Here is a 13,772-nt window from a genome sequence, read left to right on the forward strand (position 1 = left end):
CACTCTTATTCTCACAATATTATTTCCACATCATCTTCTTCTTGTGGATGTCTTGCTTAATAAGGCTACACATCCATTTCATTCCCAACCTATTAATTCTTCGAACACTAGGGATACATTGAGATACCGTCTCATTTAAGCACTTTTTCAAAGATTTCCATGAATTGCTGACATTTTTTCTATTCAGTAACTGATACCATGGGACAAAAGATAGTATTCTTCTAAGTCGATCATAATTTCCAGCTTTGTAGTTCAGTATGGAGCCTGTTTTAATCGGAGTTTCAATACAAGTAGATACTTCCCAAGAAAGTACATCATGATCACTGTCAATTGGTGGTAAAATAGCCATATTCATGACAGAGATCCCTTCTGATGCTATGAGAAATCGAACACTCTTTGACCTCGAGATCCTTCTTTCATATTCTGCTTGCGAAAGTTGTCTCGCAACAATTCAATAAATCCCTGTTCTTTCTTATCACGAGATTTCTCTTCTACCCAATCAATGTTTGGAAAATTGAAGTCACTCATAATGATCATTTGTTTAGTACCTATAAGGCTAAATTGGTAAAGCATTTCTTCTTCCCCTGCAATTGAGCCGCCAGGTCTGTAGCAACACCCCAGCATATATTTCATTCTGTTAACCTCCACTTCACAACAGATAGACAAAAACTCACCGCTACATGGGACATTGTTTTCTTTTGTTTCTACCCTAGCTGAACTTATTTCATCTGATATCATTAGTAGGACTCCCCCTCCTCTCCTATTTCTTCTGTCATTACTAAGAATAGTATGCCCATTACGCTTGATCCCATTTACCATACGTGATTCTCATAGCATGTTTCACTAATGCAACTATCTTTATTATTTTTATTATTATTACGGGCAGCTCCAAGGAGTCCTTAGACTCATCGAGGGAAGCCCAAAATCATGTCAAGAACAACTATTCAACATTCACACAGTATCAATCATACTTCACCTTGAACTCATGTACAGTCATGGCACCCACAACAGAGTCTGGCAGACTCCACTCATTTACCACTCTCTAAGTAAAAAGCCTAGTTCTAACACCCTTGCTAACCACACTCTTACCAAGTTTCCACTGATAGGTGGATGGTGGGACTGATAGTGGGATGGCCCCTAGTCCTCCCACTACCAGTCCTATTCTCAAAAATATCTTCTGAATTAATCTTATAGAAACTTCAGTAATTTGAATGTCTCAATCATATCACCCGTTTTCCGCCTATCAACGAATTTCTGCAGCCCACAAATCTTCAACCTGTTCTCATAAGGTTCATTCCATCGTCCTGCTATTATCTTGGTTACTCGTCTCTGGATCCTCTCCACCCCTCCCCATCGAGAAGAAACCCTGCCACCCATATCTGGGCACAGTAGTCTAGATGGGGTCTTATCAAGGTTCGATACAGAGGAACAATAACCTGTTTGTCTCTGCTCATTAAAGTGTTTTTCAGCAACCAAGTGATCTGATGAGCTGATTTTGCCACTTTTGCTATGTGTCCCCTAAACTTCAGCTCCCTATTCACCAACACTCCCAAATCCCTGGCCTCATCAATCTCCTGGAGTACAGTTCCACTAATGTGATATACTGCTGCTAATCTTGTCACCCCAAAATGCAAAAACCTTACATTTTTTCACATTAAATTGACATCCATTCTCCTTAGCCCAGTCCTCGAAACTATTCAAATAATCCTGCAAAATTTTGACATCCTGAGCATTCACTATCGCTCCACCTAACTTTGCATCATCTGCAAACAGATGCACAGTTCTTCTCAGATCCTTTCCTATATTGTTAATGAACAAATTAAACAATAGTGGTCCAAGAACAGAACCCTCTGGCACACCACTAGTCACAGGCCGTCTTTTGGACTCTACTCCTGAATAAACCACTCTCTGATATCTCTCCATCAACCACCCTCCTATCCATCTCACCAACCCTATATCCATTCTGATATGCTGGAACTAGGAATAGAGTGATGCCAGGACAGCAAGTAAGTAGGGGAAACACAGATACAAAGGGTTACAGGAGAAAGAGAGAGAGTGAGTGAGGGATGCAGGTGAGCAATCAAGGAACAGAGTGGTAAGAGATATGATGTATGGCGACTCGATGATCAATGGTGTGCAAGATAGGATGTCAGAGGAGTGTTTGCCTGGAGGAACGAAAGAAAGTGTAGCTATGGCAATTAAGCAGGGTGAAAGCGCGAATGAGATGATTGTGATGTTGGGCACGAATGAATTGAGAGGCAGTGTAAATTGGGTGGCGAGAGAGCTCAAATTCATGCTTGAGGTTGTACAAAAGAAAACGCAGAGAGGAAAGATAGTGCGTGTGTGTGTTACCCAGGTATGATAGACGAGCTGAGCAGAAGAGTAGTAATAATGAATAGCATAATAGCCAGAAGGTATCAGAAGAGAGGATTAGAATATGTGGATGCTTGGAGGTCATTTGAGGACTTTTGAGCTGTATGCGAGAGACCACTTGCATTTGAACGAGGAAAGACATAGGCATCTGGAGAGGTTGCTGTTTTCTGAATGAGTTGGTGCATCAATGCAGGAAACTAGAATTCCCAGGGTGGATGGTAGCAGGGTTGGCCTCTTGTGGGAATGGGTACTTAGGGAAAAGAGGGGATGACATCAGGTAACACTGAGTTCAGTGGAGTCTGGAGGAGATAATGATATGTATAGAAACAGTGACATTTTTATGCTTTATACTAATGCCTTTATACTAATATCTGGATTAAAGGAGATGTATTGGTGGCATTATTAGCATCAGCCTGGCCAAAGATTACTGGGATCTCTGAGGCATGTTGACAGAAGATGATATAATAACAGGAATAGAAGTAGCAGGGCACAGCATTTTCATCATGACATATATCTTCTAAGAGTGGAGGCTTTGGAAGGCAGTGGCACTAATGGTTTTGAAAGCATATGGTGTGAGGGAGAGGTGAGCAAGACAGGATATTTAGTGGGATGTTGCTACAAGCCAAGAAGCACAGAGGGTTTAGGCAGTTGAGCTTGGCAAGTGCAAGAAGGATTGTTATGGGAGATTTTAACTACAGCAGTGTTAGTTGAGGAAAATGCACATAGTAATAAGGGAATGGAATTTCTGGAATTCCTGAGGGACAGATGTCTTAGGCAAGATGTGAAAAGGGGAACAAGAAGTTCAAGAGCTTTGGATTTGATCACAGCATCAGAAGAACTGATAATAACTGAGATGACATCTCCTCCCCCTGTTGGAGAGAGTGACCATGTGGTTTTGACTTGGATGATGAATAGACATGCAGGAGTATCAAAGAAAAGGGAACGTATGTGGAATTATAAGGCAGGTATTTATAATAGTCTTAGATATCACCTTGGGGCAGTTCCATGTATGGCAATATTGGAAGGCTGGGATATCATTAGTGTGTGGAAAATTGTGAAGGAATATTTGTTGGCAGCAATAGCAAGCTGTATTCCACGACTGAAGAAGAGGACACAATTTGGTGTAAAGTGGATGACAAACAATATGCAGGTGAAAAAGAGGTTAAGAAAGAGATATAAGGAGATGGGTGGAGAGCAGATGCATGAAGAATATAAGATGCAGGCCAAGAGAGTGACTAATATCGTAAGGAAAGAGAAACTGGAATATGAGAAGAGACTGGTGCTAAGATCCAAAGATAAACCATAGGGCATTTTTTAGCTATGTGGCCAGTAGGAGGAGAAATGATTGTGGAAGAATGACATTGTGGGATAAAAATGGAAGGAGTCTTCTCAGCTGATGATTTGTGAACATAGGGTGTTGGACAAAGAAATGGCTCTCATCTAAGAATGTTACCATCCACTTCGCAACAATCCAATCATTGTACACTTCTGCCGACTGGAGCCCTCTTTTTCTGCATAGCCTTCATCAGCAGTTTTCTTTTTTGGTCTGTGGGCTTCCAACAATATTCGGCAGGCTGTCATGTCAGAAACATTAATCTCACTAGCTGCGAATTCTTTATTTAAGTCTACAGCAGACTACCTTTGCTTCATTTGGCTTTTCCTAACTAGTAAACAATCTTTTTTTTTTTTTTCCAGGAGAAAAGATACCTGTCTCTCTAACCCTTTTTAAAATTGAATTAACAGTACCCAAACCAACACCATACTCATTGGCAATTTGTCTTTGAGTCAAGGATGTGTGTCGAGAAAGAGTACATATTTTTGAATGCTTTCTTGGTGATGTATCCATTTTGTAACTAAACAAAATGAATAAAACACTACAAATGTCAACTTGTTTACACTATTAAAAATGCACAACACTATTAATAAACATGCAGCACTCAACCAAAATAGTGAAATAAAATGAAAACCAAAATTATTGTGAACTGAAACAAAACCCAAACCAAAAATTTTACAAAAATTTGGTTTGTTCAGATTGATTTGTTTATGGAAAACAATATATCCAGTTAAACAGAAGAACTTTTATCAATACAATGTTGTATGCAGATGATCAGATTATATTACCAAACAATGAAAAGGACCTTCAAAAATCAGTTTACAAATTAAACAAAATAAGCTAACAATACAATTTAAAAATATCAAAAGAAAACAAAAGTCATGGCATTTAAAGGTCGAGATCATATTAGATCAAATAGTCATCAACGTTAAAAATAATAGAACAGGTGACACAGTTTTGTTTAGGTTGTATAACAACATATCTAAAAGATATGACAAATACAGAAATTTCAGAAAATCTGTAATGTAAAAATTCTATTATATGGTTCAGAAATATGGACTATTAAAAAGATGAAAGTAAAATATGGGTAGCAGAAAAGATTTTTAAGAACAATTAAAGGATGCACAAAAGACCATATAAAAAAGGAAGATATTAGAAGAGAGGTGGGTATTTCAATGTTAACAAAAAGATCAAGGAAGAGAGAAATGGAAGTGCATTTATACAGAATGGATAGATACTGGCTACCAAAAGAAAAGAATAAATATAGAACAGAGAGAGAGGAAGATCAGCTCCAAGATGGAAAGATTAGTGACGTAAACACCACTCTTCTTATCAAGAATTAGTCATTTGCCTCTTCTGACTTCACAGATCTTGAAGAATGTACTCACCCATCCAAGTACTTCAAGGTTTTGTGAATGACAGAAGGAAAGAATGGAGTGCATGATAAGCAAAGGTATAAATAGCACTGGGTGTTAGAGAAGATCATTGATATATAGGAGAAAGCATAGGTGAAAGCAGAGAGCCCTGCAGTAATCTGTCTTTTATTATTATATTACCAGAGAGAAAGCTGGCAATATAATAATAAAAGTAAAAAGGAGACCATAAAATGGTAGAATGGTAGCTTGGAAAGGAGACTGCAATGCCAGACTTGATCAAATGCCTTGGAAATATCAAGAAATGACTACATGAAATTCTCCATATCTTTCCATGGATGATATCCAAAGGTGAACAAGGTTAGCGAGGAGGTCTGTGTAGAACAAGAATGGCAGAATCCATACAGTTGATTACTAACCAATCAGAGGTATGAAAACTTGAGTCTCTTATAATTTGAGAAGAATGTTTCTGTATTTTTTTGAGTTTCTATACTATTTCATTTTCTGTGTAATAGCTGTTTTCAGAATTGATGAAACGTCTAGTGTTATGTCTGCCTCAATATTTGTGTGAATTTAAGACTTAAGGTAAGTTTTTAAAGTACGTCTATAAATAAAATAGTACAAAATAAAATTCAATTTATAATATTTCATTATGCCATAAACATGGTGTATTAAACTGTATCTCTCTAGAATGTCAGTCCTTGTTTCCTTTCTTTTATCAACTGAGATTTACTAGTAGCCAGTTGATACCTCTAAGCTCCTAAAATGATTTACCTGAGATACCAAATGAGATATCTTATACAGATTCAATAAAGAAATAAGACATTTAAGAATTTTATGACCAATTAAGCTGAAAAAGAAACAGTAAACCATTCTAAGTTAAAAAGCACAATTGCTTTTATCCTACTGTTAAGGATTTCATCTGGTGCAAACATACACAGAACATTCCTCAAAACACAAGAAAACATTAGAATACAGTAACGCATTACTGTAAAAAAAAGTATTGTTGAGCATGTATGCATTGGTCTTGTTTTTCACAGCTGAAGTAGTTGAATAAGAGTCTGAAAATTTATGAGGTTTACATTCGTTATGGTGAAGGCTGATTATTATTTCCATGGATTGCAGTATTTTTTTTTGTCTCAAAACAACAATGACATAAGATCTCCAATGGATCTCACATCGTGAGTAGACATATTACTTGAAATTATAGGTGATGATTTTTCTGATGGTTTGAAAAATCGCCACCTTTCTCACTTCTCCAAAGGACAAGCTTCCACATCTAAGTTATCCAGATGTCTACCAAATTCCTTGCTCTTGTGGGTTATCTTATTTCAGACAAATGGGAAGATCTGCTTTTATTCGGATAGAAGAACACAAATTGTATATTCAATACCTTGAACCTGAACAGTCTGGACTTGCAGAGCATGCCATCCACACTAGACAGAGTTCATTGGAACAAAGCACAAAAGTCGGTTCCTCATGGAACGGCTTTATAAAGAAACATGTGAAACTTTACTTCACTCTCCCAACTTAAACAGATCAGATGATCTACGTCTATCCCCTTTATGGGAGATAGTACTCTTTAAATCAGCTAATCTCTCCTAACTTTTTAAATGTGTGTGTGCGTGTATATACACACACACACACACACACACCCACACACACATGCCACGACGAGGTAGAACGGCGCATAGTCGAGTCCAAGACAATTTTCTAAGGAAATTATCCTGGACTCTCATCACATAAACAGTAACCTTTATGTGATTAGATATTACATATATATATATATATATATATTTATATTTTTTTATACTGACTGAAATCCGAGAATTAGACAAACGATTAATTTATTTGACACACAACATGTTTCGTCAGAAAGCAGACTTCTTCAGGCATGAGAACATTGAAAGCAAAATAAAAAATTAAAGTCAGTTTTTTAGTGGTACTATGTTTCTTTGTAGAAACATTGTACCACTAAAAAATCGACTATAAACTCCAGTTAAGTAGAAAGTATTTTTACCTTGGGTATAATTATGTTAAAGATACCAAGCAATTTTAAACCTGGTTTTACTCCATTTTTCCCAAGTAAGCAAACAGACACAAATGTCAAGTTTGCACCTGCAAGTGATGCAAGACTAGCTGATCCTACAGGTAGTGCAAGACCAAGGCAACTCGTGGTAGAGGTGGAACAAGCTCCGATCACTAATCTTAATATTTACCCTTAATGCCAAAACACATCTCCAAGAAGGGGATGTATGATGTTTTGTATTAAAGGCAAGTGGCCACTACACAGACCGGTTTCGACCTGTTTGCTTACTTGGGAAAAATGGAGTAAAACCAGGTTTAAAATTGCTTGGTATCTTTAACATAATTATACCCAAGGTAAAAATACTTTCTACATTTAGATCTCCTCCTGAGATTTTTATTTAATAAGGTTAAAACACCTTATGGTAACTCGTTTTGGTAAAATACTTACAAGCTCTGTATTACTAAATCTTGGTATTTCTAGCCTAGCTCCCACTGATGAGACCTCAATAAAGGTCGAAACCGGTCTGGGTAATGGCCCCTTGACTTTAATACAAAACATCATACATCCCCTTCTTGGAGATGTGTTTTGGCATTAAGGATAAATATTAAGATTAGTGATCGGAGCTTGTTCCACCTCTACCACGAGTTGCCTTGGTCTTGCACTACCTGTAGGATCAGCTAGTCTTGCATCACTTGCAGGTGCAAACTTGACATTTGTGTCTGTTTGCTTACTTGGGAAAAATGGAGTAAAACCAGGTTTAAAATTGCTTGGTATCTTTAACAAAACTCCAGTTAAGTTTGAATCGTAGCTACAGTCCGGGCTAAAGTTCTATTGTTAGGCATCTGCATGCGTGTGACTTCACAAATGTGCCAGTATCTGATAGCAGAGCTAAACGAGTCCGGTAAATTGTAACTAAGGCTACTGTTTATGTGATGACAATTTCCTTAGAAAATTGTCCTGGACTCGACTATGCAGCGTTCTACCTCGTCGTGGCATATATGAAGGTTTGAAGTTGTTGTCCAGTTTATCTCATGTTGGTGGTTTTCACTATTCATGTTCACTGAGAACAGGACATGGCTTGAGAGGGCGCTTGCTCTGGTTCTGTTGCAAACAATGTCCCTTTGATGTTCCTCGAGACGTAGGAGGATGGACTTCTCAGTTTGCCCATAATATGGCTTCCCGCAGTCACATGTGATTTTATACACCCCTGGAAACTGAAGATGGTTGTGAGCCTGTTTGGGTTTGCTTAGAATTGATCTGAGTTTAGGAAGAGTATAAAAGTACATTTTTATGTTCAATTTTTTCAAAATTCTTCTTAGTTTCTGGGAGAGCAAGCTGATGTATGGCAAAGAGATATAATCGTTGGGGTTGTCCTGTGTTTCTACGTTGTTTTGATGACGGCGGTATAGTTGTTTATTAATAGTTTTTGAAGAGTAGCTATTATTTGCGAAGGTTCTTTTTAGATGTTGTAGTTCATTTTTTATCTCTTCCTCATCTAACAATACAGACCTGGCACGATGTGCAAGAGTGGAGATGATTCCCAACTTTTGTGCTGAATAGTGGTGTGAGGATGCATGCAGGTATCTATCCGTATGCATTGATTTTCTAAAGATCGAGATTTTTATGGAGTCAGACATCTTAGTAAGTTTGACATCTAAAAAAAGGCAGAGATCCATTTTCTTCAATTTCTATTGTCAATTTGATGTCTGGGTGGAAGTTGTTTAAGTGATTTAAAAAAGTGTGAAGATATTCTATACCGTATTCCCAAATAAGGAATATGTCATTGATGTATTTCAGCCATATTTTAGGCTTAAGTGTAGCAGAGGAGATTGCCTTTTGTTTGAAATCCTCGAAAAAAATGCTGGCTAGTATTGGAGAACTCAGAGGGCTGCCCACTGCCAATCCCTTATTCTGTTTATAAATTTTCTCTTCAAACTCAAAGTAGCCTGAGTTAACACAATGTGATAGCAGAGCAAACATCTTTTTTTTTTTGAGATCTTGTTGTTTAAAATATTAAGAACCTCTTGAGTTGGAATGTTTGTGAAGAGTGCTACCACGTCAAAGCTCACCATGATATCTGAATTTTTGAGTTTTATATTTTTAAATTTAGAGACAAAGTCTTTTGAGTTTTTGATGTAAGGAGATTTCCCTGCAAAACCTTTTAAGGATGATGCTAGTTATTTTGATAACCTGTATGTAGGTGAGTCAATACTATCAACGATAGGCCTTATATATATATACATATGTGTGTGTGTGTGTGTGTTTTAAATAAGTTAGGAAACTTAATGATCTTTTTTAGTTATTTTACATAAGCTACTTAGGTGGTGCCCTTTGGAATTTGTTTAAATATTTAGCCTTTTTACATATACTGAAGATGCCTGTGACACTAAGGCAAAAATTCTACTAATAAATAATATTTTATGTGAGTTAATTCCGTTATTATAATTTCAAGTAATGTGTCTACTCACAGTATTTCCTTACTGAAAGCATCTCACATCCCATATGTGATATTTCTAACATATGCTGTTCCTTGAATGTTTATGTTTGTTTGTAATATGGAACACTGCAGTCACACCAAAGGCAATAATTATACTCAGGTACGTCAGGAAGGTTGCTACGTTTTGGTTTCACTGGACAAAGTAAGAATCATAATCAAGGAGGAATGTGATCAGATTTTGCACTACTTGAAAATTTTTGCTAACTTGGTTGTAATGGAGCCGATGTGCAGGAGAGAATTAGTCTAGTCCAGAAAGCTAATCCAGGGCCTCATCCGTCACGTTGTGGATGTCTTGTAGGCTACTATGAAATTGTTGCCTAGGGCAGTTGTTCACAATATGAGTGATTGTCTGCGCTACGGGGAAACATTCACAATAAGGGTGGTCTGACAGTTTCCATTTGTGTAGTAGGTAGGTAGCCACATCTGCCCTTTAGTTCTGATCCTTTTGATAGTTGACGAAATCTTCCTAGGAAGAGCAAAACTAGGCTGGAGAGCACAGGGATTTTCAACCAGGAAGCCATTTGTTGGGAGACTGTTGGACGAGTGTCTCTCTACATGTTAAATGTTGATGGTAAGGCATCTGAAGAGTTCATCCATGGACCAGAAAGGGTATCTTGATTTTAGGTGAAGACTAGGTGGATTTTTGAGAGTCTGATGCAGGGGCAGGAGCTGGTTGCGCATTACTTTATTAAATTCTTTAATCGAGACTTGTCTTCTCCGTATATTTGGAGCAACGCTGGATAGGACAGGCAGCCAGGGGAGAGGGGTGCTTCTCGGTGTCCCACTAATTGTGCACATGGTAGAGTTTAGCTGGGTATCTGTGATGTTAGTGTGCGTGACTGCGCACTTCTTTCCCAGACGGGGGACACAGTATTCTGCTGCACTAGAATGCAGAGAATTCTAGTGCAGACAACCTTAGGACTTCTGCCCCACAATCCCAGGTTGTTCCAGAAGCATTGAAATTATATTATTTCTCGTTTTAATATTGATGGACAGGGTGGTGACATGCCTTTTATAGGTTAGGCTTCTGTCCAGGCTCACTCCAAGGTATTTCAGGTGAGGCTCATGTTCTACCATCTTGCCACATAAAGAGGCTGAGGTATCGATTTGCCTCTGCATTGTTTAGGTGGAATGCTGCGGACACAGCTTTTGTTGGATTTGGCTTCAGATGCCACTGCTTGAAGTACTCTTCCGGGATGTTTAGGTCTGTGTTCAAGGTTGTTTCCAAGTTGGCAAAGGAGGTAGACTGGTGTAGGATCGCTTGGTCATCGGCATACATGTATTTGCTTGAGCTGGTATGTGGTATGCCGGACATGTAGATGTTGAAGAGTCAACACTGAGCCCTGTGGGAGGCTGTTGTGGAGGAATCTGGGCCTGCTCTTTATCATCAAAAAATTCATGATCAATTTCATGAATGGATGGAACAAAAGTCATAACAGTGCTTTTGTCATAGCCATTCTTATGAAATGTGGCAGAAAGAAATTTGTTTTATTTTTTCATTACTAATGATGAATATGGGTTTGATTTCTATTTCTATATATAAAAAATGAGAAAAATACATGAATTACTTCCCGCTCTTTGAAATTCAGTAAAGCTATATACAGAATGTATTAGCTTCATCTATACTTCAAAGCACCATGAGTTTTCCTAAACACAAATCTATAGCATAAAATAAAGTCCATGTGCATGTCATAACAAAAAAAGTGGTAAACAAATTATGGCAATTATCAATCTTGAAGAAAATAAATGGAGAATGACAACACCAGAATGAACCTGCATTCTCTGATTCTTCTCTCTTCTATCACCTATGTGGATGATGATGAGGCCGAATGAACTCTTTCCACTTCTGTCCGTCTCTGGGGAGTCCGAACAATTCTGTCTAGTTTGGTGTCACTGATGATATTAATTATGATTACATCTGATTACTTTACATTTGTTGGATAACAATTTAATGCTATGAAAAAAAATTCAATAAAGTATGACTAAAGATGTTAAAATAACGCCCATGTGCTTATGAAACATGGTTTATAAATTATGAAATTTTGGGAAACAGATTATCAGTGGTACAGTAAAGGACCTAATAAAAGTAGCACTTGTGGATGAATCTTCAATAACAAAAGATCATTTAAAAGGAATTTTTAAATCACTTGTCAACAAATCTCCCCCCCCCCCCCCACCATCCAACCTGATACCAGTTAACACACCTTCATTTGAAACACCAAGGAAAAATGGAAAACATTATGTTTTTTATATATATAAATTGAAACAAGTTTCACAAATGTGTCCTTACTCTACATATAATAAAGCAAAAACAAAAACGTAATGAATTTAACAAACATTTGTAATAAAAAAAGATATTCCCATTATTTCTTGATTGTCTTAAAGTGAAAATCTAATCTTAACCGCTATTTGGCTTGAATCCAGCTTCTAGTTGTCCAAGTTTCTTTCCTTTCCACAATTTTTTTAAACTATTTCTGAAAGGTTCAGAAAAATTGTGGAAAGGAAACAATGCATGCATAAATATTACCGGGCATACTCAATAGGAAAAATCCTCTTATAGTCTAAAAATTATAGTCAAATTACCCTACAATTTTAACAATTAAGCTTACAAAATGGCCACCAAGTCAAACTTTTATGACACAGAAATATGCTCTTAAGGAAAACTTAAGAGAAATAATAAAAACAATCACCTTGAGACGGTGTACAATTTCTGAACAGTAGACCTGAAAAAAATATTGAAAGAGTTCTCTGATCTTACGGTTGACTTTCATACTTCCATCTAGCCAAAAAATATGAGATACTAAGGGACGAAGCTCCTCATCATGTAGCTCCTTAATTATGTACTGAGAACTAGTGCTGAAAATAAATTAAAACTGGTCAAGTATATTAAGTTTTTATATAAATGAAATAGCAAGGTTTTGCATAATATAAGCAAATTTGTATTTTCTCACTCTGCATGTCAGATATTTAACTTAAATTTCCTCCCTTTCATAAAAGCAGCAAAATACTAAAGCAACATATGAGCTGCTCACTTGCCAAATCAATTAACTCCACAAAACAAAAAGTGGAGAAAAGTGATAAAATAATATACATTGTTTTTTAAAATTCCTTTTAAAATATAAATTCAAATAAACATTGTAGAATGTATTATTGCAGATGTAGCTTTTATCTAACGACATATAAGATAGAATATCGTAATTCATGGAAAAGTTTAGATATTGGTTATACATTCTTACTAAATAGTTTAAGGAAATTACAACGTACAATAGAATATACATTAAAATAAATTTTAATACACTTCCAATATTTCGACATAAAAACAAGACACGTGCATGCAAGCACAACACACAGTAAATGAGGATGAAGCAGGAAGCTATTCTTTCTCCAAAAAGTCCTGATGGTGCCCCCCCTAGCAGGAAATGTTGGTATTCTTTGCTGTATTGTGTTTGCGTGCATGTGTCTTGTTTTTAAGTTCCTGTGAAAATGGCAGCGTGACGTTGCTGAAATACTGGAAGTGTATTAAAATTTATTTTAATGTATATTCTATTGTACGTTGTAATTTCCTTAAACTATTTAGTAAGATAGAATATCCTTGGAGTAATCGTTATTATTATTAAAATGTTTGCATGACTAAGGGAGTTAATCGATTTGGCAAGTGAAAAAAAGTAATAACATCAAATTCAGTCTTCGAATAAAGGCTGCTCTACATTTTACAGATCTAGTGGTCTACCTGCTAGAGATTTTCTTATATTAATGGCATGAAATTCTGAATGTTCGTTAAAGTCATATTTGAATTGTATGACATGGGGTTTCGACCTTTCTAATTTTATCCAGTGCATTTTAAGCCAATTTACTGGTAACCCTGTAACTGTTAATGAGAAAAAAATCCTGATGAGTCATTTGAACCACTTTAAATGGTGCTTTCTTTTTACTGGTTTTGATTATATTGTACCAATCATCTGGTGAAAAAATGTTTTGAATTTTTTCCGCATGTGACTCAATAATGGCAAATTTTGAATCATTAGGCAAATAACTATGTCCACTTACCAAAAATTTCATTTCAATTGACTCAGCTCTTATTTCTGTACTCTAAACCAATTTCAATAAACTTAAGACAGTTTTGATATTTCTATTTTGTCCGGTACATGAATCTGAATAGGTTATTAT

General features: G+C 36.6%; 1 protein-coding gene across 2 annotated transcripts in view; it reads right to left on the reverse strand.

Annotated features, from left to right (window-relative positions):
- LOC150102038 (uncharacterized) overlaps positions 1-13,772 on the reverse strand; it is a 266,372-nt gene that overhangs the window by 92,794 nt on the left and 159,806 nt on the right. For both annotated transcript variants that reach the window (XM_090400132.1, XM_090400133.1), the window contains exon 9: positions 12,296-12,461. In XM_090400132.1, the coding sequence (XP_090256258.1) occupies positions 12,296-12,461 (166 nt within the window). The remainder of the gene's footprint in view (positions 1-12,295; positions 12,462-13,772) is intronic.

The sequence above is a fragment of the Typopeltis vanoorti genome, chromosome 11, assembly GCF_054136105.1.
Source record: "Typopeltis vanoorti isolate ZY-2024b chromosome 11, IOZ_Tvanoo_1.0, whole genome shotgun sequence".
Lineage (NCBI taxonomy): Eukaryota > Metazoa > Arthropoda > Arachnida > Uropygi > Thelyphonidae > Typopeltis > Typopeltis vanoorti.